Below are 23,788 nucleotides of genomic sequence, written 5' to 3'. Positions count from 1 at the left end.
ATAGGTGCATGTTCAGTTAGTTCATGGGAAATGGCAGACATAGTAAGTTATGGAAGAAATCCGAGACACTCTCCAATGAGGGAGCATAGATACAAATTTCTCATTGTGAATCACGTTTTTCATCAAGATTTATTGAAAACATACCAATGAATATTTTATACTCTTTCCTTTGACCCAACGAGCCACAGAATTGAATCTTTATATGTAAAAGGTAGCAGTTTTGGGGGAAATAGCACTGCACTAAGATATAGGAGACTCGAAGCTTGAGTCCTGGACCTGCCTGCTGGTGTAGCTACAGGGCTCTCAAAGAACCTCCTCTCTTTGAACCTTCACCCCATCCTCTTCTTTTTTTCATTTTTATTTATTGATGAGAGAGAGAGAGAGAGAGAGAGAGAGAGAGAGAGAGAGAGAGAGAGAGAGAGAAACGGGACAAAGAGAGGGAGAGATGCTGGGGGGTGGGGGGTGGGGAGAAAGAGAGAAACATCTATTTTGTTCCACTTATTTGGGCATTCATTGGTTTCTTATTGTACTCTACGACCCTGTGTTGGTCATGGCCCTGCAGGGATCAAACCTGCAACCTTGGTGTATATGGATGATGCTCTAACCAACTAAGCTACCTGGCCAGGGCTCACCCTGTCTTCTGGCTCATGTGCTCCCGAATGCATCCTCTCCCTGCTTCACATGAGAATGAGAGGAAGGGCTTGTCAATTCTTTGCACATAGTAAAAGCACTGCTTACAAATATAAGGCTTTGGTGATACACGTCTTTATATGTTTAAGACTGTGTTGTTTGCAATTATGATTAAAGGAAAGGTTAATCTGTATGTTTTCCTTTTCCTTTGCATCCAATCTGTTGCATTTTGGCTCGTCACAGGTTGAAGAAAAAAAAGTTTCTGAGAAGACTCTTCAGACCCCACTCTTGCCTTCCCCTGTGGCTGATCACGTGAAGTGTAACATTTTGAAAGCCCAGTTGGAGAATGCTTCCCGAGTGAGTGCCCAGGTGTGTGGAGCGCATGCATTCCTTTGATTTCACACGACAGAAGTTCCTCCAGACCCGAGAGAAGAATGAGGTACTCTAGGACCCTGTGTGGGTCATGGTCCAGCCAGGAGACAGGAGCCACACCTGTGCAGAGAGATTTTAATATAAGGAGTTATTAACTGGTTACAGTTATTAATCGGGTAAGTGAATCAGCCAGCTCTGTAGGTCGTGCCGGGTATGAGGGCCGCAGACGGCTGCATCTCCCATTGCCTTCTAGCGTGCGTCCAGCTGGCATGGCTGTCTGTGGGGGGGTGGGGGGTGTCTTTCCTCCCCCACTGCTCTTGGTGGGATTCACCAGAGAGAGGGGGACAAAGCTTCTATCAAAGTCATCTGACACAGTTCCTCCCAGGCTGTTATGCTTATGTGAAAGAATGAGCTGTTAAATGCTGCGTGGTTATAGAGCCGATTGTTATTCCTGATCTAAAATGCGAGGTGGGGGTTCAACTGTGGCTTTTTGCACACCATCCTTTTCTCATTTAAGCATGAGCTGGCGCATAGCAGGTGCTCAGTAAACAAGCATTGATTGCTTTTGAATGATGAGGCGTTAATCCCCATGATGGGGAATGACTCAAGAAGACATTTTTTTTGTTGTTAACTTACATAAACACCAGAGAATATTTGTTATTGACTGAGTACTTGATGAACTACCTCCTCAATCCACCTTCACATTTCTGTAATCCAGTGAGTGTAGGAGACGCGAGAACAGGTTCGCATGCCAAGACATTCACCTGCCTGTTTTCTTTCACAGGCTGGAAAGGAGGAATCAACGTTTGTAAATATCAATAAGAAATCCAGTCTTCAGGACGCTAATGTAAGGTCTGTTGCTTCTTGTTTGAATGGGGAAACAATATTCTCTGTGTCATCAACATGACCCTGAAAACATTACTCATGAGGGTTTTGCTAAGAAAATCAGAGAGAGAAAAAAAAAAGAAAGAAAATCAGAGAGGAAGAAGAAAACTGGGTGAATGGGAGCCTGGCGAGATAGGAAAAAAGAAAAAAGACTGGCTTACACAACTTCATTTGAGCCTCAAAAATGATGCTTATCCCCAGTTTTAATATTGCTACCTGTGGTGCTAACAGAGAAATCACTTCGAGTTGCTTCTCAAGTGTAGAGATCTGACCTTGTCATTCCCCTTAAAGACTCCACTTTGCTCTTAGGGTGCCATCCAGACTCGACCACTGCAAAAATCCTGAAAGCCTTCCCCTAAAATTGCTGTTTTGAATGGGGCCTATTGGTTATCTGGCATATTTTATTGAGGAAAGGGAAAAGTGAAATTTAATTTTTACCATGTTTACATATGCATTTGAATTAAAATGTTTTAGAGCAAGTCTTAAAGGTATTCTGATTATGCATCTTTCACATTAACTACTCTACGGTTCTTTATCTTTAAATACATATATTCCATAATATGGCTACAAGATTACTTGGAAGTCAGTAAAAATAGGTTTTCTACAGGTTTCTCTTTACTCATTTTACTAGTAAATCCTGGTAATGCATCAAACCCTGATATTGGGGATGGGTGTCTTGGGCAGGGAAATTTTATGTGGTACCCCAATTACATTCAGTTCTTACTTGCTATATTTTCTTTATTAGGATATTTTTTGTTTTTGGATTTTCTATAGCATTTTTTAAAAAATTGTATTTTGCCAAAACCGGTTTGGCTCAGTGGATAGAGCGTCAGCCTGCGGACTGAAAGGTCCCAGGTTCAATTCCAGTCAAGGGCATATACCTGGGTTGCGGGCACATCCCCAGTAGGAGATGTGCAGGAGGCAGCTGATCGATGTTTCTCTCTCATCGATGTTTCTAACTCTCTATCTCTCTCCCTTCCTCTCTGTAAAAAATCAATAAAATATATTTTTAAAAAAATTGTATTTAATTAGTAGAGTGGAGGGGAGAAAAAAATGATTATCTTAACTATTATTTTTATTAAGGTATAAATTAACAGAAAGCAAGCCCCCTACAGCCAAAACAAGGCCATACAAATTTTTGTTGGGGCTGTTCTGTTTTGCTTTAGTTTGTTTATTTATTTATTTTTAAATTTTAGTTGACATACCATGCTCTATTAGTTTCAGCTGTGCAGCATAGTGATTTGACATTTATATGCCTTATGAAGTGATCACCACGCTAGGTCTAGTAACCATCACTGTACAAAGGTAGTATGATACTAGTGGCCTGGTGCACGGATTCGTGCACATTGAAAGGAAATTAATTGGAAGGTGGCCAGTGGGGCAGGACTGGGTGAGACAGGCCGGACATGCCCTGGAACCAACCTCCCGTGGTCCCTCCCCGGTGTCTGTGGAGTGAGCAGGGTTTCTCCAGCAGGTGGGGTCCCTCAGCCTGGCCTGCAGGGATTGGGCCGAAACCAGCTCTCCAACATCCCCTGAAGGGTCCCAGAGTGGGAGAGGGCACTCTGCAAAGTTGCTGTGGTACAGGGTGTGGAACACAAATGCAAGTGTGCAGTAAACCAGATTCAAGGCTGACAGTGTCCCAGCAACAACATAACCGCGAGGCACCCGAGGAATCCGGCTCCCTCCTCTCTGGTTTCGGGGTGCGTCACCCAAGAACCACTGCTGCCAAGTCACTGCAGCTCAGCAGCTTCTACATTGAGTGTCTGCCCCCTGGTGGTCAGTGCACATCATAGTGACTGGTGGGATGGTGGGAGGGACACTTTGCATATTAGCCTTTTATATAAATAGATTATTCCCTCTGTTGTGTATGGTATACATTGCATCCCCAGGACTTATTTTATAACTAGAAGTTTGTGCCTCTAAATTCCCCTCACCTTTTTGCACATCCCCCCTAAACCCCTCTTTTCTGGCAACCACATTATTCTATGTGTGTATTTTTTTTATTTTTGGTCTGTCTCTAGAAGTCCTATTCCTATACGTGTGGAAACGGCCCAGCCAGCAGTGGAAAAGCCGGAAATCAAGCCTCCCCGAGTGAGGAAGTTAACAAGGCAATACAGTTTGTGAGTTCTTACTGCAAATTTCTCAGATATTACAACAAGGGTGATGCTAAATGTTCAGTCATGAATGCTTCTTAGCCCTTCACATCAGTCTCAAAGAGCCATCCCCAAAATACAGTTAATTTCCAGGTTAGGTCATAACAAGACCAGACCTTCCTCCCTGAAAACACTACAGAGTTGGCATCTATGTTCATTATAAAATGCTGTGAACAAATTACTACAAAACTTAGTGGCTTAATTAAAACAATCTGCGTGGCCAGTGTGGCTCAGTGGTTGAGTGTCCACCTATGGATCAGGAGGTCAGGGTTTGATTCCCGGTCAGGGCACATGCCTGGGTTTTGGGCTCGATCCCCAGTAGGAGGCATGCAGGAGGCAGCCGATTGATGATTCTCTCTCATCATTGATGCTTCTATCTTTCTCCCTCTCCCTGCCTCTCTGAAATCAATAAAAATATATTTAAAAAACAAAACAACAATGACAAAACAATCTGCCTTTATTGTCTCCCAGTTTCTATGAGTTGGGAGGCCAGCCAGGGTTTCGCTGGGTCTCCTGGGTCAGGGTCTCTCACAGGCTTTTCGAGGTACCATGGGGAAGAACAAAATGACTTTGATCATTCTCATCTGAGGACTCGCAATTTAGTAGAGGGAAAGGCAGATTACAAATGATTGTAATCCAAAGAATACCGGTGATGCTGTAGTAAGGGTGGCGATGGTCTTCGTAATAGTAGCAGTACTGACCACAGTGGCATTTTTCATTTCTTGACCTTGGCTGTGGCACCAGGGCTGGTCAGTGAGCTGCAGGGGCGCCTTCGGGTGCAATGTAGACCTTGTGAGGCCCCTGGAATTAGAAGGGCTCCTGGTGGAGGCCTGGCTAGTTTACTGCTGGAAGCTCTTGGGGAAGTTAGTCTATGATCCTCTCTTTCTTCCTCTGTAAAATGGGTGAGAGCATACCTACCTCTGAGGAATTTTGCGAGGGTGGTTAACATGAGTTAATGCGGGTGAACCTCCTAGCCGGTGACCTGGCCACAGGATAAATTAGTCCCCGTTCCTTTCTTCTCAAGGACCTGAAAGCGTCTGAGAAAAAGTCAAGTTTAAGGGGACCTACCCTGAGTGCACAGCCTAGGACAGGGAGTAAGGCGATCCAGCTCTCAACCAGCTGTCTCAGGCCTGCCACCTGGTGGAAAGGAGAGGGAGGAGGGCAGACACTTCCCACCTCATTATCCCTTGTAGAAACTTCCGGGCAGTATGAGCAGCTGTATTTCCTAAGAAAGCCCAAACGAGTAAGACTCAGATAATTAACAGCCGTAATGCTCTCTGGGGGACAAATTAAACCTTGAAAAATCTGCTTCCCTGAGGATACGGCTGGCAGGATTAGCCTGGCCTTTTACATTTTGAAATTTAAAATGTTGCTGTCAGCCACTGGGGATGTGTAATCATGTTGGAAACAATGACTGATGCGTGGCCTGGAAGAAGAGAATTTAACCAACTCACCAAATTGCCTCCTTTAAGCCTAGCACGTTTAGAAAGTGACAAGCTGCTTTATCTTCTCCAGAAATGTAACTTAACTGTTTCTTTAAACATAGTGTGAAAGTTTTTAAAAATCCAAGCAAGACAGGAAAGTCCAAAGAAAAGTAACCAATTCCCTAGAATCACTCCATCAAAAATAATCAATGTTCCCATTTGATGACTTACTTTAGACATTTCTCTATGCGTGCAGTGTGTCAAAATAGGGGGGAAAATCATTTCGAAGAAAATAGTGCTGCACATAAAATTTTACTTATTAAAGTGTTGTTTCATGAATTTAATATGAATTTACCTCAGGTAAAACTGAAAGATTTGATGAACTTTAGATATATGTTTCTTTGCTAAGTTAAGAGAAAAGGTTGTTTTAAAAAATTAAGAATTTGGAGTCTTTTTCCATTTGAGGCATTATCCATTTACTTCCTGCTCCAAAAGATGAGCTGTTTTTTTAAATGGCTTTTTATGTAAAACTAAATAATAGCTATGCTTTTCAGGTTACAGTTTTTCTAATGAGATAATAAGAAATTTTAGCCGAAACCGGTTTGGCTCAGTGGATAGAGCGTCGGCCTGCGGACTGAAAGGTCCCAGGTTCAGTTCCCGTCAAGGGCATGTACCTGGGTTGTGGGCACATCCCCAGTAGGAGATGTGCAGGAGGCAGCTGATCGATGATTCTCTCTCATTGATGTTTCTAACTCTCTATCTCTCTCCCTTCCTCTCTGTAAAAAATCAATAAAATATATTTTTTAAAAAAAGAAAAGAAATTTTAATCCCACTCTTCCACTTAACTAGCTGTGTGACTTGGGCAAGTAATTTCAATACAATACAGGGTGGTGGTGAAAATTAAATGAGCTAATGATGTAACTGGTCTGACTTAGTTCGTCAGCAGGAATCCAAACTCATGGCGTCATTAAGTTTCCTGCTTAGTTGTTCACACCCTACTTGTCCTCCCTTTTTTGTAGTAAGTCCCAAGTCCTCCTCTTGAGGCTTCTCCATTCACAGAATGACCTCAGATCCCCAGAGCCCTCCTCAGTCTGTCCCACCCACACCGCAGCCATGTCCCTCGGCCACGTTTCCCACAAGGCCCTCTGCTGTGATGAGGCCATCATGCGGGACCCTACACGGGCCACGCTGGTGCCCGCTGGTCATCACATTGGTGCCCACTGGTCATGGGTCTTGTATCTACCCTCTTTCGCTCAGCCATCATTTCTTTCTTTTTTAAAAAAAAAAATTTTTAATTTTATTTTAGAGAGGGGAAGGGAGAGGAATAGAGAAATAGAAACATCGATGGAAGAGAATGCTGCCTCCTGCACGCCCCCCACCAGGGGTTGGAGCAACTGAGCCTACAACCTGGGTATATGCCCTGACCAGGAATTGAATCGGTGACCTCCTGGCTCATGGGTGGATGCTCAACCACTGAGCCACACCATCCAGGATCAGCCATCATTTCTAAAACACAACATTATGGCTGGGTGGCTCCGGAAGTGCCACGTGGAGAGCCTTAGCGAAAGTCTGTCAGGGTCCCCAAGACTACTGTCACCTTGGATGACTCGCTGGAGGAGTCACAGAATCCAGAAAAGCTGTTCTCCCCAAAGCGAAGGCCGATTAGAGTGAGAGGATGCAGAGTAAAACAGCAAAGGGAAAAGGTGCATAGAGTGGAGTCCAGCAAGTCCAGGCACAAGCTGCCAGGCGTCCTCTCCAGAGGAGCCCCCTGGGCAGTGCTGAAGTCTCCCAGCAACAGCGTGTGACACACACGTGAAGTGCTGCCAACCAGAGCTCGCTCCAGACTTGGCATCCAGCGTTTGTATTAAGGGTCACTCATGTGACTGACCTTAGCTACCCAATCTCCAGCGCCCCAGAGGTCAAATCGATACAGTGTGACCCCCAACCCCAGGCATTCATACAAACACAGGCATTCGCCATAAATCACATTGAGAGCAGGCACTGCCTGGCATGGCTTCAGATGTCAGGTACGAAGACGCTCTGATGAGGCAGGGTCTTCCAAGGGCCCAGAGGTCCCCCCGGGGCTTGTCAGTGAGCAGCGGTTCATTTGGAGCGGGCAGGGTTTGTTTGGATTATCCCTGGCCCTCCGATAGCCATTTACTGCTCAGGCAGCAGCCTGATTGGCATTAGGTGTTTGGGGCCTTGTGTTTATTTCTCTCCATTTGAGAAATGTTGTCCATACTAAGAACGGGGGATGGGTGCTTCGGCTCTGGTCCTGTGCCAGGATGATCTGACCTGGGGATGAGCCCAGCTGGCACTTGGACTTCCCCACCCTCGTGGTGACAAGGTCCCTAGGTCAACTTCATCCGGCCAGGAAGCAGAACAGGCGCTACCAGGGGAGAAAGCAGTTGGGTACCGTTACTGCTGGGGCTGATGAAAACGTTTTGGGCATCGATAGTGGTGATGATTACACAGCATTGTGAATGTATTTATGCCACTGCATTGTACACTTACAAATAGATAAAATAATATTATGTTATGTGTACTCTTTCCTTAAAAAACTTATTTGAATCCCTCAGCAAGTGACAGAAAATCCAGCCCAGATTAGCTTTGGCAAAAATGTCAGTGTACTGGGTCCTATAAGCGGGGCCTCTGGTAGAGGGGGACCTCTGTGTAGGGGACTCCCACCCCCACCCTGGCATCCTCCACCCCCCGCCCGCCCTTCCTCTCCTCCCCACAGCCTGCTTCTTATTGTAATGAGCAGAGCTTCATGTGCTTTTAGCAACCGCAGTGATGAAGACGACCTCCCTCCAGAGCTGGCCGAGGCAGTCGGCGTGACCACCACCACCACCACCACCACCACGGCCTCTGCCACCACGCAGGTCTCGGCACCACTGGTGTCCCCCAAGGTCCACAAAGTCAGCTCGCCTCAGAATTCAGAAGGCAAGAGCCCGCTGTCCCCAGGGGCCAAGGTACGGGGGGGGAAAAAATCCTCTTGCTGGGGATTCGGTAGAAATGAAGTGTGCAGCATCCGTGTGCATTTCAGTTTGCATCACCAACGCTTGTAAAAGCTTTGCACTTGTAAAACAACCTCACCACCAAAGCATGGGGTTTTTTTTTCCTATAACTGTCCCCAAAAGATAGGCTGTGAGAGATAAGTAGTATATGATAAAACCATGCGCACCGTACTGTAAGGGAAATTCAATAAGAGATTTTTGAAGGCAGTTTTGAATTCAGAATATCATCGCTACACAGACTATTCATTGGGAAGATAGAACGCAAGAAATGGGCTTTCCTCCCACAGCGGAAAATTGGGGGGAGTAAAATGTAGACGTATCCCCATCGCAAGCCTTATGTCGGAGAGCCTGTGCAAGCAGTGCCCCCGTGGGAAATGGTTTTCTGTTCAAGGGTTTGAAATGTCAGGGAATTGCCAGCGATGCGAATGGGCCGTGACAAAGGCCTCGCACAACCTTTCTCTCGGTTCCCTTGGAGTGACCCCTAGCTGTGGTCACTTCAGCCTCTGGTCCAAGTGTGGTCGAACCTATTGCTCCCCAAGCAGATGCTGAGCCAGAGGGGGCTTGGCCCGTGGGCCCCTCTGAGGAGCGGTGTGTGCACAGGGTGGGGGCCTGAAGGCAAGGCCAGAGCCCCGGACTGTGGCTGCTTGAAATGAGCTGTCACTCTGCAGCCCTGGTTTCTCTGAGCCTCCGTTTCCTCCTCCTGAAAATGGGACTCATCTCGGCCACCCTGCCCAGCTCCTGGCTCGCTGCGGGTCCAGTGTAGGTTAAAGTGCAAACCGGGTGCCGAGGGCCTCCGCAGCATCAAGGTCACGACTCCTGGTAACATCTAGGTCCCAAGGTCCAGGCCCACATCCTGTGTGACCAACGCCAGTCTCTCACTGGGTCCCTGCCCAGGATCGCTGGGGTGCTTTTGCCTTCCTCCACAGAAGCCTGGCTGGACCCCTCAGCCAGGGACCCCCCGGGACCACAGCTCCTGCTTTTCTGTAGCGCACCTCCTGGCATCTGCACTGCATTCTCCTCTGCTGTGCGGAGTCCCTCGTGCTGCGTTGCCTGAAGGGTGGGCAGAGGCTCCTATGGTGTATCCCACACCCTGGCTGAAACCAAGTGAAAACATTTGCAAAACAGACAGGAGTTCCGTGGAGATGCGGGCAACATCCTAGCCAAGGCCACAGGCTCCCTCTTCTGGCGGTCTCTGACCTGAGGGTCCTGCTTGTGCCAACCTGGTGGGGCTTATTATTCCACCCCCTAACCACCCACAAAGGGCCTCAAGGTCCCCCACGCTGCTGAGACCCCAGGACAAGAGGAAAAAAAGGTTTTCTCCAGAAACGAATATGATGGTCAGAGCTACCCCTCTCGCACTGTAAGGATCTTCCTCATTATGGTGCAGATGAATTCAGCTCCTGAGGCCGTGGCCCGCTGGGTCCAGGATGGGGTCTTTGCTCTGTCTGTATACAGCCCGCCCCCCGCCCCGCCCCAAATGCCAGTCAAAGAGCACTCGGCGCCTTTCAGAAACATCGCAGCTTCAAAATCAAACGCAGGTCTCCAGCCTGCACCTGCTTCTACTCATCAGGGTTTCAGGAAGAAATCAGGGTTTGGTCCTAACATTTTGTTCACTGTCGAGCGAGCGCTGGGGTGGGGGTTGGCTTGATCACGAGGTCGGTATGAGACGGGGAGGAGAGCGGCGGGGACCTCTGTGTGGCCGGCGAAACTCCGCTGTCAGTCCCGCACTGTCACTAACCCAGATGTTTCTGTCGCCTCCGTAGAGCCCCTCTGACCGAGGAGGTGCCTTTACCTTGGAGCCCGGCGACCTCCTGATGGATTTCACAGAAGCCACTCCTCTGGTAAACCTCCCCTTTCGCTAGAACCAGAAAAGCCTGTAGAGACACCTGGGCAGGGGGACAGATGGACAGAGGTGGGCATCGCTGTGGGGAAGGCTCTTCCTGGTGCCGCTCTCAGCCTGGAGGCCTGGGGGTCAGCTTTCCTTGAGGGTGCAGGCGCCACGGGTCTGCCCAGAGTCTGCGAGGGAGGGCCGTGCTCCCTCTCCTCTGAAGATGGCCGCCGGGGTCCCGCCCCCACCTGCCTGCTGCTCCCCCAGCATTGGGGCTCCTTGGTGCTTGGGGCTTGGCTTCCTGGCTTCCTGGGCTGCGCCCCGCATGCCCACCCATGGGGCATCCCCTGTCGCTTAAACAACATGCGCTGGTCTGAAGCACCTGCTCACGTCCTCTCCTGGCTTTCCAGGCCCCTCGTGCCTCCCTGCCATCCTCCATCCGCTACATACAGGTCTCCCCTTCGGGAGGGCAGCCCTCGTGTGGGACTCATGCAGGCGGGAGAGCGCGGAGCAAGAGTCCTGCAGGCCAGGCCTGGCTCCAATCTCTGCTCCCTCCTTAAGAGCCTTGCCATTGGCTAGCCGCTGCCTCATCTGTCAGATAAGAATGTCATCGTTTGCACTGTCTGCCCTACAGGTGTAAGAAGGATGGAGAGAGAGAGGGCGGGAGAGGAAAAGAGAGAGAGAGAGAGAAATTTTCAAGAATGCAAAGCACCATAAGTACATGTAAGATATTACTACTGATATTGTTGGAGGACACAGGCAAACTTGGATGTATCTTTGGCTCAGTGTAATATCCGGGTTTACTTGAGCATCAGTCACGGTCCACAAATTTGGAAAGTGAGTCAAAATGTGAGGCAAATTAAAAACTGTCTCCTGAGAACTCACTGTGCTCCCGGCCATGTGGAGGCTCGGAGTGGACAGGGCAGCCAGAGGTTGGAGGGGAGGCAGGTTGATAAAGGGCCAAGGTGGACAGGGGAGCCAGGTACAAGATGCACAAGGAGAAGCCAGAAGGGGGAGTCATTTGGGTGTGGCTTGCTGGAGGAGGATTCGGTGGATAGGAGGGATTTCTGGAAGGTTTTCAAATGGGGCACGATGCTGTCCAGGCTTTAGGAATGATCACCAGTCCTGCCTCAGCTGGCCCAAGGCAATCCCCTGTGATTTATACAGTTTTACCTCTCACCTGGAGATGGGTACCATCTCAGGGCTTCGAGTCGGCAGCTTTGGATAAACTGCTGAGAACGGACGGTTCTAGGAACCTTCCGAGTTATTCCCCGTGTGCAAGTGAATGGAACCAAGTTATTCCAGGTCTTTTTGTTAGAAAAATTGCCAAGGGAGGGTAACTCAGAAACAGGAGCCTTCATCATCCCTTTACACAGTTGGGGAAACTGAGTCCCAGTGTGGGGTAATCACACAGGGACTGAGATGGCGCGGGAACCCAAGTGTCCTGACTCCTCCTCCGGTGCTCTTCGCATCAGACTGGGCTGCATCCGGCGTCTTCTTTAGGGAACTTGCCACCTGGGAGAAGAGCCTGGGAGAAGGGCTGTGTTTAAAGCACTCGCCAGCCGGGGAAAGTTCGCCAAAGGGCCTGGAGCAAAGGGCAGCAGGTTAGGTGACTGGGCCTGGAGCTCCACCAGTACCCCATGAGTACACCCGTTACATCCTGGCGGGCCTCGGTGGCAAGCTGAGGACATCCCGCCTGGCTGGAGGGCAGCATCCCCCAAAGGACCAGAGAAGCCCTAAGGTACAGTCTGAAAGCCCTTGGAAGCAAAGGGGAGAAAGCAGCGTTCCTAGGCTTCACGGGACCAGGGTTTTCAAGTGTGAGTAGGCGTTTGCCACATGGAGAAAGTAGACCCAAGCATTCTATGCAGAGGACACACCATGAACAGAATACTGAGTATTTATTAAAAAGGCCTGATATTTCTGAGAACTAGGATTAGTTTGTAATATATATATATATATATATATATATATATATATATATATATATCTCAATATATCATAGCTTTGATAGGAGTCATGGGATTCAATTAAGACCATGTTATGGATCCAGCTTGTAGATTGAATTGCCCATCTTTTCTTTCACTATAAGACTGAGGTTAGAAAGGAAGCAGTATCAGGCAGCGACCCAGAGGTTCCATGATATGAGATGCAAATGCCTAACAAATGACTGTCCAGCCTCTGTCTGTACCCCTCCAGCAGCAGGGAGCTCATTCCTTCTCCCCAGGACACCTGGCTGCATCTTTGGGGGCTCTTAGCTCCGAACCCGGGGCCAGGGTGCTGTACTGCCCGGGCACAGGACGGCTGAGATCCTTGTACTGCACCGAGACCGGGCTGCCCACTTCATATGAAGTTTGCGGTGAATACGTGCTTTCGGGGTGAAGCATCCTTTGTCTTGCTTGCGTGCATTTGAGGCGTGAGTGCACGTCCACACAGCAGGCAGCCGGAGGGCTGGTATTTTGGCGGGAGCCCACCCATTTGGGCTTTCCTCAGCATCATTGGCTTTGCCCTCACTTCGCTCTAGAGTCCTGTCTTCCGTGGGGACCTAAGGGTTCCTGAGAGGAAGAGGGACTCTGGCAGCCTGCTTCTCCCTCTGTCTGGTCCTCTGCCCTCCATCTGCTCTTCCCAGTGTCATAGTAACGCAAGCAGCAGCCCTCTCTGCCCTCATTATCAGGGTGATGGGGGATCATGTTGTCAGTGACTCAGGACAGCAGAGGAGAGACGGGGCTTAAGGTCTGGGGCTGAATGAAACCTCTAAAGCCACATCATGGCCCTGGTTGCTTGGAGAACGGAGGAAAGAAGAGAGCACAGAGCTGCACAGACAGGGAGCTGGAGAGGTGAGGGGGATAGATTATCTTGCCTTCATCTTCCAAGACACTATCAGAGCTGGTCTAACCCTGGTAACTGTCCACCCTCATGAACCAGTCTGTGTGGGGTGGTTTCCAAAGAAGCATAGTCCAAACAGCCAAGCATAATCAGAAGGTTCAAACTTTGACTGGGATCTCCAAAAAAATTCAAGGTTAAACTCCCACCTGGTGACACTTCTTGCGTCTCTTTGCTGCCCTCTTACCTCTCTTGCTCCCTGCCCACCTACAAGGACTTTCACCCCCAATCTCTTCACAAAAACATTCTTTCCAGCTTCACTCTTGCAGCATTTTCCCCTCCTTTCCCCAAACCTCTTCTTCTCTCATTCCCAACTCCTTGATGGTGTAGCTCGATTTAGCAATCGAAGTCCCACCACCTCTGCAGCTCGTTGTCTGCCCAGTCCCCGAATCGGCACCACAGACTTCATAACCGGATCAGTTTCTGCCTGAGATGGAAGAGGTGGGGTGGGGTGGGAGGGGAGAGAAGGCAGTGAGTGAAGACAGCACCCACTCTCCATCTGCTGTTCTCTGCAGGGGTGTGAGTGTGAGCAGTGCGCAGAGGATGCTGGTGTTAAGAGAATGAGGGAGATTGGAAGGAGGATGGATGCTTTCTCTTTGGGGTTTGTCCCTCCTTGATCCCCGTTATTTCATAAACCACTCACCCAACTGCAAAGCAGAGCCGGTCACAACCCAGGCCTCTTCCGGGTCAGGGATGGTTGGTCAGGGAGGAGGCGGGTCTAGCCAGAGGAAGGCTGTGCTGGGCACAGAATGACTGGGTTTCCATTTGTCTCATAACTTAGTTTTTATTTTGAGCCTCATTCTATCATGAGGGCTAAAGCTTCACCCCAAGTCAAATCGGGGTACCTCTTCAGTTCCCCTGTGTTCTCCAGGGCATGGAGAGAGGGAGGGCGTCATCTAGTTTGTGCTGTCATCGCTTGCCCATACATTGGGGCCCTCTGCTTCCCTCAGGCGGAGAGTGGAATGCCAATCACTGTCCTGCTGGGGTGTGCATCCCGATCTGCTGGACACACCACACAGCCCTGCTATTCTGGGACCTGCCACCTCCTGGCTCTCCCTGAGCAGAGGGACACGGGTCCTCTCTGGCTTTAATCTCTGTTCCCCAGCCTCAGCCCACGGATGGGGGCACAGGCCCCTTTGCTCAGTGCTTCCTAATGTCTAGCCCTCCTCCCTTCCCTTCTGGCTTTCTCCTCTGTCCTCAGACGGGCAATCTCTTTCCTTATCTGGATGATGAAGCCTCATGCATTTGCATTGTCATTTGTCCAGGCTGAAATCTTTCCCAAAGAGTCGGATTTTGAAACGCAGAAGCCAAGTAGAATCTAACTGCTCGAATGTGGGCAAGACCCAAGGAGCAAAGGAAATACCAGGCCGAGAAAATAGAACGGCCTTTCAGAAGAGTGTCCTGTTACATGTTATCTCACTTCCTGCTCAGTTCCTAGAGTCAAGCATGCGGGAGCCGCAGGAATGTTCTTTTGTCCACTCAGATGCCTGTTTAGAAAGGTCAGAGGTGCTTTTGGGATCAACATTTCTTGAGCTTAAAAAAGTCCAATGCTGGGCAAAGCCTTAAGTCACGATGATAACCTTCAATTCAAACACTGGCGGGCTGTACCCATGTTGGCTCCTAGGCAGGGCGTCCATGATTCTTGGTCATTTGGGCCAATTGTTATTTTCTTCAAAGAGCACACACTGAGCCTGCTGGTACCTGTAAAGGCAAGGGCCCCGCGGCCTGGGGTCCCTGGTGTAGTGGTTCTGGCTGGGGCTTTGATGCCTGGGACAGGGGTGGGGACCGAGCCTGAGGGCAGACGGGAGCCAGCTTCATGCAGGCCACAGATACTGTCTGACAGACGGATGTAGGATTTATACTGAGGACCAGAGAGAACAGTGGGCCAGGGGGTGGGGGTGGGGGTAGGGGGGAGGTTAAACTTAACTGCACGTGACTCATATGGACTCACTTGTTTCTGAAGAATAGCTTTAGAACCACCAGGAAGGGGTCTAGACCCGTGGATTTAGACTTTGCAGATGCCATTTCTGCACATCCCAGATTTGAAGAGTACAGCATGGCCACCATGAAGGCCGCCGTGAGATAACGGTTGTAAAAGCCCCCGGAAACCGTCCTGGGCTGCACGTGGTAGAGGACGAAGTTAGGTCCGTGTGGAGACAGGAAAGAGGCCTGCAGTTTTCGTGACCAGCTTTCAGTGAGGCTTACCCAGCGGCTGTACTGTATTCATTATGGCAGGATCAGACCAACTACGTAAGGAGACTCCCTGGAGTGACAAGATGCCCGTGTTTATTCTCCGGAGCGAATGGTCCCTCCCTGAAACCCAAGCGAACCCCGTCAGCGGTCCCCGCCCCTGACATCAGAGCATTCTCTCTTCACCATCCTCATTTCACCAGTACCCACTGCTGGACCTCTGCCGGGCGCATGGCACAAGTTAGGGCTGGGGCGGGGACCTGGTATCCCAAGTGACGTGGCATTTTCTCACAATGCTTGGCATCTTCCAGCTAAGCAGCAGGGTACCCCAGTGCCCATACAAGCTGCCAAGGCCTGGGCCCGTGGGTGTGGGAGTGGGGGAAGGCCAGTATGTTTTCTGCACAGATAGAGAGAGATGACAGGTTCAGCCCTAAACTCTGCGTTCCTCCTCGCCGCCGACGTCTCTCTTTCCTGGGGCGCTCTGCTGGGCATCTGCTCACCGATTCGCCATAAGGTGGACCCTTGTTTCGCAGAGTGGAGGAGGCCACAGGCATGGAAGGTGGTCGCTCCCATGTGTGTGGCCACCCCTCCTAGTGCCCCCACGCCGACATCACTCACTCACAGCTTTCTGGCTTGGCCTGGGCAATGCTTCAGAATCCTCAACAGCGTGCCAGGAAGACACTGCCAGTCCCGTGCAGTTGGCACAGGAGACGGCCCCTACCCACCCTCACCGGGTTGGGGTTTTGAGGTGGAGTTCTGCTCAGATGGTGGAGGAGACAGATGCGGGCCAGAGAGGAGAGAAGGCGGAGAGAGGAGGGCAGCGGGAGGGACTAGCCTCCAGTTGGCCAGAGGCTGGAAGTAGGCTGCGGGTGAGGCTGGCTTGAGAGCAGGAGTTGACAGATCTGTCTTGCACTGTGCTATCTTTCTCTCCTTCCCCCTCCCTTATCTCCTCTTCCTCCTCCCCATCTCTCACCACCTCCTCCTCCCCTTCTCTCCTCTCCTTGTGAGCAGGCAGAGCCCGCCAGCGCCCCCCACTGTGCCCACTCTCGCTGCTCTCCTCCACTCTCTCTCCCCATGAAGGAAGAGACCACTGGAGTTTGCATGCACCCTCCAATCAAAACGAGGCTGGTAGGTACCCAGCAGGGAGAGGGGCCTGGCCAGGAGAGGCGAGGCGGGCAGGAGCCACCAGGCGGCAGCCGCAGGGGTGTGCAGGAGCCTCAGACCCCCCGAGGAGGCCGGCTGACAGGTGCTCTCGTTCCAGGATGGACACAAAGTTTGGAGACCAGCTGGCTCTGGTCAAACTGGGACACAGGGCTGTGGTCCTGGCCCTTCGTCACTAGAACCAGGTCTCCAGAACCAGGAAGCTTGCTATCCTAGAGCTTCAATGAGCACAGATGCTTTTCCCAGAGAGGAAATTCTTAGTTGCATTTCTACTGAAAATAAAAGCTTTTTAAAACGTGTCTTTCTTGCTCCTTATCAAGATAACATGAGTATTACATAATGACTTGAAAGGAATCGCCCATAACCCCAACCTAGCACGTTGTTGTTTTTTTCATTTTTGCATGTTTCCTGCTAATACGTATTCATATTTTTACAGAGTTAAAGCATACCCATGCCATCTTCTGTTTTTCACTTAAGGTTGTGTTCTTTCTACCTTGTCCTTGTTACCACATTCTCTGTGACTGTTTATATGCCCCTAGGTGAGTGGTCCACCACTTATCTCACCGGTTCTCTACCACAGGGCGCGGGTTTGGTTCCCACTGTGTCACTCACTTTCCCAGGGAACACACGTAGGCTCTGGCATCAGGCATTTTATTTTCTCAGGCTAGACCCTGCTAGGTCCAAGTGACAGCACCGTCAGGAGACTATGCTTGGCCACGGAGCACAGCTGCTGGAATATATATTTTCTTATTTAGAGCAGGTACAACATAATTCTTTGGAGTTGCCAACATTCACATTCCTTTCATAGCAATAGTCAACCTCTCTCCCTTTCTACTCCATGCTGGTCTGAGAGTCTCACCTGTACGTTACCTTTCATTTGGCTGTTGGTCTCAGAACACCACGTGGAGCCACTAGGTCGCACAAGGAGCATGCACCACATGGCACTGGCCCCGGTCCCAGTCTTGCTGGGCTGCAGGCAGCTGCCACCAGCAGTCTGGGTTGGCACCTGAGTCTTAAGGCAAAGCGTGGGGTCCATGCTGGGAATTTGGAGATGTTTAAAGAGGCGGAAGAGAAGTTGGGGGAGGGGAGCAGACTTGGACTGGACCTCTCTGACTATTGCAAGGACATTATCATTCCCAGATCACTTAGATTGAGACCTACCCCACCCATTCAGAAACCTCAGCAAATTTGGGTCTGGTTGATGTGAACTTGCTCATTCCTACTTTACTCCCCATTAAAGTGACTCAAGGGCACCAAGGAACTGTCCCAGGTTCCATAGGCAAGACCCTGAGGGACACGAAGGCTGCTTCCAATGGGCAGGTGTCTCGGCTGCAACCCTCTGGGGGGGGTGTGTGGGGGCGTGCAGAGTGTGCATTCCCAGCAGGTGTGCAGGCAGTTTCTGTGCCCTGGGGCTGCAAGACAAAGCTAGTGCCAGAGCCACCCGGCCCCTGGGCATGCGGGCAGTTCTCTAGGGCGGCTCCCCCCATGCCCCAAGGATCCAGGAGGCCAAAGACGTAATGACCAGACAAAAAACAGAAGCAAAGTCTCTTTCTGGCCACCCATCACTGCCTGGTCAGATGGCGCACCCCCCTCTCTCAGACCAGCCCTGCCCTGCAGCCACCCCCGGAACTGGGCCCTTTTGATCACCATGCCTTCTGTTTCTAAAGGCCACGGTGGCAGGATCCTCACAGGCTCATGTGGGTTCCTTTGTGGCCCAGAGTGTACAGGGAGTTCAACAACTAACGTGAGCAGATAGGGAGTGCTTTCTGGCCTAATTGGTCCAGCTCTGGACTAATGTGTGATCTTGGGTAAGTCACTCCTCTGCCCACCGCCATAGACTGTGTCTTAAAATGTGGCCTCTCAGCTTCTCTAGTCCTTTCCCTGCAGCCACCCCCGGCCTGCCTCATGTGCACCTGGCCAGTGGGTCAGGCGAGGGATAGGGCCCAGCCTGCCTGGGAGGCCCCAGCAGACCCCAGTGAAGGGGGTTCCAGGGTGAGGTAAGCCTGGGGTGCCCCCCAAACACGAGACTACAACAAGGGGCGCAGATTAAAACCACTGGCCCCACTCCTGTGGGGCCTCTGTGTGTTTCCCTACACGAGCGATGAAGGCTGGGCGTGTGTGCCCTCGAATCCTTCAGTTCGATTTAAAAAGCACACCGCCAAAGGTGGCAAAACATTGTTTTCTAATCTGAAAGTAACACTTGTTTTCTCTCTTTTTTGAAGATAAAAACATTCCCGGTTGATCCAGTGACCTCGTTTCCTGAGCCCTTCATTGCCGGGCCGCAGTTTACCGTAAGTAGCTTAATCCAGAGAACCCGTCTGCACTCAAAGGCATTGTTCCCACGTGGCATGCTGTGCTGTGGGACACCAGGAGCCATGCCAACAGCTTCCTTTGATCACTGTCAACTCTGACTTTGGAAGGAGCTAGGGTCTGGGGGGGGTGGGGGGGAGGAGGGACCCATCTTTTAGTTAGGAATTACCTAGATCCAATCTATGGGAGGAGGAGAGGGTGCGGGCATACTTGATCTGATCACAAACATAAAATTAACCATTTTAAAAATATGTTTTTATTAATTTTTAGAGGGAGAGGAAGGGAGGGAGAGAGAAACATTGATAAGAGAGAAACCTCATCAATCGGCTGCCTCCTGCATGCCCCTTACGGGGGATGGAGCCTGCAACCCAGGCATGTATCCTGATGGGGAATCAAACCAGTGACCAACCACTTAGCCACACCGGCTGGGCTAAAATTAACCATTTTAAAGTGACAACTCAGTGAAAGTACATTTAGAACCGTGCAACTGCCACCATTATCTAGTTCCAAAACATTTTTATCACCCCCAAAGGAAACCTCATACTCACTAAACAGTCACTCCCCATTTCCTGTCTCCCTCTGGCCCCTCATAGCCACCAATCTGCATTCCTTCTCTATGGAATTCCCTAGTTTGGATATTTCATATCAAAGGAATCATATGACCTTTTGTGTCTGGTTTCTTTCACTCAGTATGTTTTTGAGGCTCGTGCACATTGTAGCACGTGTCAGTACTTCATTTCTGTTTATGGAGGAACAATATGCCATTGTGCGTACATGCTGCAGTTTGTTGATCCTTTTATTCATTGATGGGTATTGGGGTTGTTTCCACCTTTTGGCTATTGTAAATCGTGATGCCCTGAACATGCGTAGACATGGTATTTTGTTTGAGTCCCGGTTTTTTATTCTTTTGAGTTGGATCTGCATCTTGATAATAGTGTGATTTTAGATACGTCACTTGACCACTCTGAACACCAGTCTCCTCTTATTTAAAGCAGACCCAGTAATAAGAATATCCTCCCTGTATCTGGTTGTGGCTAGAATCAAAAGGGATGAAGAACTTGAAAATACTTTACTGGCCACAGACCATCCCACAAATGTCAAGTGTGATTGTTGTTTCTCAAGGCTGGAGAGGCAGGTGGTGTAATTAACAAGAGCCAGTAGTTGTGACAACTGGCTTCCAGCCATCACCTCTCTCTGTGTTGCTGAGCAACTTCTACTCGCTGCAAACGGTTAAAATGCTTTTTAACATTTAAGTGTTGTAGTTTCCTCATCTGCAGAACGAGAGGGTCTGATAATTTCCAAGTTTCTTTTCAGTTGCTCAGTTCTTTTCTTTAAATGAACATGGCTACAGGAGCTCACTATATCATGGGCGGCTGTCCAGAGCACAAACGGGGAGTCCAGGGTCCCTCCTCTTTTGCTCTCACCCCCTCCTCCCAGGGATCAGATCTAGGTAATTCCTAGAACCAAGTGATTCCTGAGCCTCCTTCCAAAGGGTTTCTGGCCCCTCTGGGGGATCTGTGAGGCGGGCTGTAGTGACCTTGGGGTAGCTCCAAGTGCAGTCTCATGAGCTGGATGATGGTCACTACTTGAGGTGGTTTGAGTCACATGGAGAGGGAAGGTGTACACAATCCAGGCAAAGGCAAAAACAGGCTCCCAGAACATCTATTTCTAGGATCATGAGCTGTTGCCAGCGCCTGCCTTTTAAGAACGAGAGGACAGAGTCACAGGGGCTGGGCCAGGCTGTTAAATATTATTACTCCGACGTTCATCCTACCCCTGCAGTTTTGCTAGGCACAGTTCCCCAGCTGGAAACTCTGGCTCCTCTTCCCTCAGCTGGCCATAATGGGCACTCTGGCCTCCTGCCCAGCCTTGGCAGTGCCATGAGACACCCAGGGAAGCCCTTCCTGAAAAGCTGGGGGCCAAGACAGAGCAGGAAACCAATGTCAGAAACCACGCTGGGACTTTTAAGAACTGGGCAAGAGTGGCTTGAAGGCAGCTGGAGGAGGCAGAGGGAACAGCATGAACATGGGGCAAAAGGGATCATCCCATGTTCAAGGGACTGAAATGAAAGCAAGAAGAACTAAAATGCAGAGAGCAAGGGAGTGGGGCATGAAAAGAGGAAGGGGAGGAAGGAATAAACACTCAAGGGGCAAAAACATGCTTCATTTAACAAATATTAAAAAGATGAGTACTCAGGGTTGAGATTTAATAATATTAGTAAATTTTGCTGCTCCCCAAGGTCATTCTTAAGTGAAGCTAGCTTTTTTTCTTTCTACGTGGAGTGCATGGCATTGAAGAATATAATGGCTGCTAATATAGTTTGGTGCCACTGCCTTGATTCCTGTTAGCACTTTCACACACCATTGCCTTTGTGCCATATTTCCCCCTTTTCCAAGAGAGTATCAAAAGTGACATTAAAAGCTCAACCTCCACCTAGATCACTAAAACAACAAAACAACTTTTTACTCCAGCTCCTGTATCAGGATGAGCTAAGTCATGCTTGAAAATGACAAACTGAATTTCTTGCTCATGCTGTATGTCCATCATGGATGGGCTGAGGGTGTCATCCTCTTTCTGGGACCCAGGCTAATGGAGCAGCTGCCACCTAGAACATTGCTAGTCATAGTGGCAGAAGGGAAAAAAGAGGCAATAAATTGCACACTGGCTCTTAAATCTTTCAAAGGAAACAAAATATGGCACCTCAACTCACATTTCCTTGGCCAAAGAAAAGCATGTGGCCATGCCTAACTTTAAATATATATAATTGATTTCAGAGAGGAAGGGAGAAGGAGAAAGAGATGGAAACATCAATGATGAGAAAGAAACACTGATCAGCTGCCTCTGGCACACTCCCTACTGGGTATCTAGCCCAAAACCCAGGCATGTGTCCTAAAAAGAATCAAACCATGACCTCCTAGTTCATGGGTCTATGCTCAACTATTGAGCCACACTGGCCTGGAGGCCATGCCTACCTTTAAAGAGGGTGGGGAAGAGCAGCCCTAGCAGGGCCTGGAAAGTGATGAGCCAGAATTATCTGGTGGACCACACGTATGATGACTACAGCCCAACATTTGTGCAAGCTCTTTGTGGCAAACACTACATGCTGGAAAATGTCTGATGCTCCCTTCTTCATGGTCAGTTCTTCGGCACTGCTCCATTCCAGGCCAGGTCAGTTTTCCCTCTGGAGACAGGTGTAAAACAAAAAGGGGCTTGTGATTTTCAGCAATAGCCTCTCATGACCTCTCAAAGATAAGCCTCTCCCCATTGCTCAAGCCAAATATATCCTTACAGAACAGTAGCTATACTTGGGGTTTTTTTAGAGATTTTTCATGTTTTCCTAGAAGGGATAAGTTATCTTCTGTCTAAATGTAGTGCTCATTTGATGGTCAATGCCTCTTCTTTAGAAAGCCAGGAAATAGTGTGAAAAATCAAGTTATAAGATATGAAGCTGGCATTATCTAAAGGATATAAAACAAGCAAAAAGCATGCACAGAAAAAATACAATGAGGATGTATACTGACAACAACAGTAAAGGATTATGGAATTTCTTCATTTATTTGCTTTTATATGTCTCCTAAGTTTTCTATATAAAAGTAATAAGCATATCATGCCTTTTAAGGCAAACAAAAACAACCAGTTATTTTCTCCAAATGAGGCAATATTCTCTAGACCAGTAGTTTTCAAACGTTCCCTGGTTTCAGAATTATCTAGAGGCCTTGTGAAAACACGGACTGCTGGACTTCCCCAGACATTCTGGTTCCAGAGGTCTTTGGTGGGGCCTGAGAACTTGCATTTTTACCAAGTTTCAAGATAACACTGATGCTGCCAGTTTGGCGACCATACTTTAGAACCATTGCTATGGTGGTGAAAGACACCAGTTATGGAGCCAGATCACCCTGGGTCTAAATACTGGTTCTTAACACACCCTGTGTGACCTTGGGAAGATTCTTGACCTCTCTGGAGCCTCACTTTCCTTTTCCATAAAATCAGTTCTAAGATGCACATTTTTTTTTCACCTTTTAACATCTCTGAAATAAAAAACTCATTACAATGGGGGGTGGGACCAAGTTTGATTGGTCTCATTTTTCTTTCTCGGTGGTGGCACATGGAAAAATGGTGCATCTTACAATGATGGGGTCTAAGATGTGATGAAATATGATCTCCACCTTACAGCATTGCCCAGAGGCAATGTGTGTCAAGTCCTTCGCATAGTGTCTGGCACAAAGTAAAATCATTTAATAAATGACAATTGAGTTTAGCTGTTATCAAAAAGTAACAGGAATTGCATGGCATGGCGTAGGGAGCAGCTGACAGAGTGCAGGGAAACGTAGACTGAGATGGCTTTCCTCGTTCTTGTTTCATCTCCAGGCAGACTTTAGAGACAGTAAATTACAGTGCTGCCCTGGCCAGTCTTCCCCGCTGATCCCAGCCGTGACCCTGAGGCCTTTGACAGAGACCATCTCCACAGTGCAGACCATCTACACCACTCGGAAGCCTGTTTCTCTGGCAGCCAGGTGGGTGAGGGAAACCAGGCACACGCCTTAGGTTCACTGTGTTTGTGACGTCTACAACCCAGTCATTCATTCTTTCATTCATTTTTTTCTGGGTTTATTGACATGCCTTCAAAGGCTAGACAGTACTTGAGGTGCTAAGGATGTACAGTGAACAAAGTAGATAAAAGTCCAGCCTTTACAAAGTTTGCAATTTAGTGTTGGGGAAGAGGAGACAGACATTAAATGAGCGTGTGTGTGAGTGTGAGTGTGTGTGTGTGTGTGTGTGTGTGTGTGTGTATACAGTGGAGACAGATTCCATAGATAGGCAACTGGGCCTGAGGGCCAGGAAGTTAGAAGCAATCTCTTAAAGCAGCCAATTTTAATTCATTTTTACTTATTAAAACATAGGAGTGAATTGTAGGAGAAAGTGCATACGAGACCAATT

General features: G+C 49.1%; 1 protein-coding gene across 5 annotated transcripts in view; it reads left to right on the top strand.

The window, feature by feature from the left end:
• EPB41L4B (erythrocyte membrane protein band 4.1 like 4B) overlaps window positions 1-23,788 on the top strand; it is a gene marked incomplete at its 5' end in the record, with an annotated part of 115,018 nt that overhangs the window by 88,227 nt on the left and 3,003 nt on the right. The window contains 8 exons of one of the 5 annotated variants that reach the window (XM_081103438.1): window positions 874-987; window positions 1,787-1,854; window positions 3,909-4,007; window positions 8,247-8,436; window positions 10,245-10,322; window positions 16,391-16,507; window positions 18,763-18,831; window positions 23,219-23,364. In XM_081103438.1, the coding sequence (XP_080959564.1) occupies window positions 874-987; window positions 1,787-1,854; window positions 3,909-4,007; window positions 8,247-8,436; window positions 10,245-10,322; window positions 16,391-16,507; window positions 18,763-18,831; window positions 23,219-23,364 (881 nt within the window). Of the gene's footprint in view, window positions 1-873; window positions 1,000-1,786; window positions 1,855-3,908; window positions 4,008-8,246; window positions 8,437-10,244; window positions 10,323-16,390; window positions 16,508-18,762; window positions 18,832-23,218; window positions 23,365-23,788 lie in introns of all 5 variants that reach the window. The other 4 variants (XM_081103437.1, XM_081103436.1, XM_081103440.1 and 1 more) reach the window with 4 other exon arrangements.

The sequence above is a fragment of the Myotis nattereri genome, assembly GCF_964212035.1.
Source record: "Myotis nattereri genome assembly, chromosome: 12".
Taxonomy (NCBI): domain Eukaryota; kingdom Metazoa; phylum Chordata; class Mammalia; order Chiroptera; family Vespertilionidae; genus Myotis; species Myotis nattereri.
Note: the sequence above shows the minus strand (reverse complement) of the source record. Positions and strands in the feature narration are given on the sequence as shown.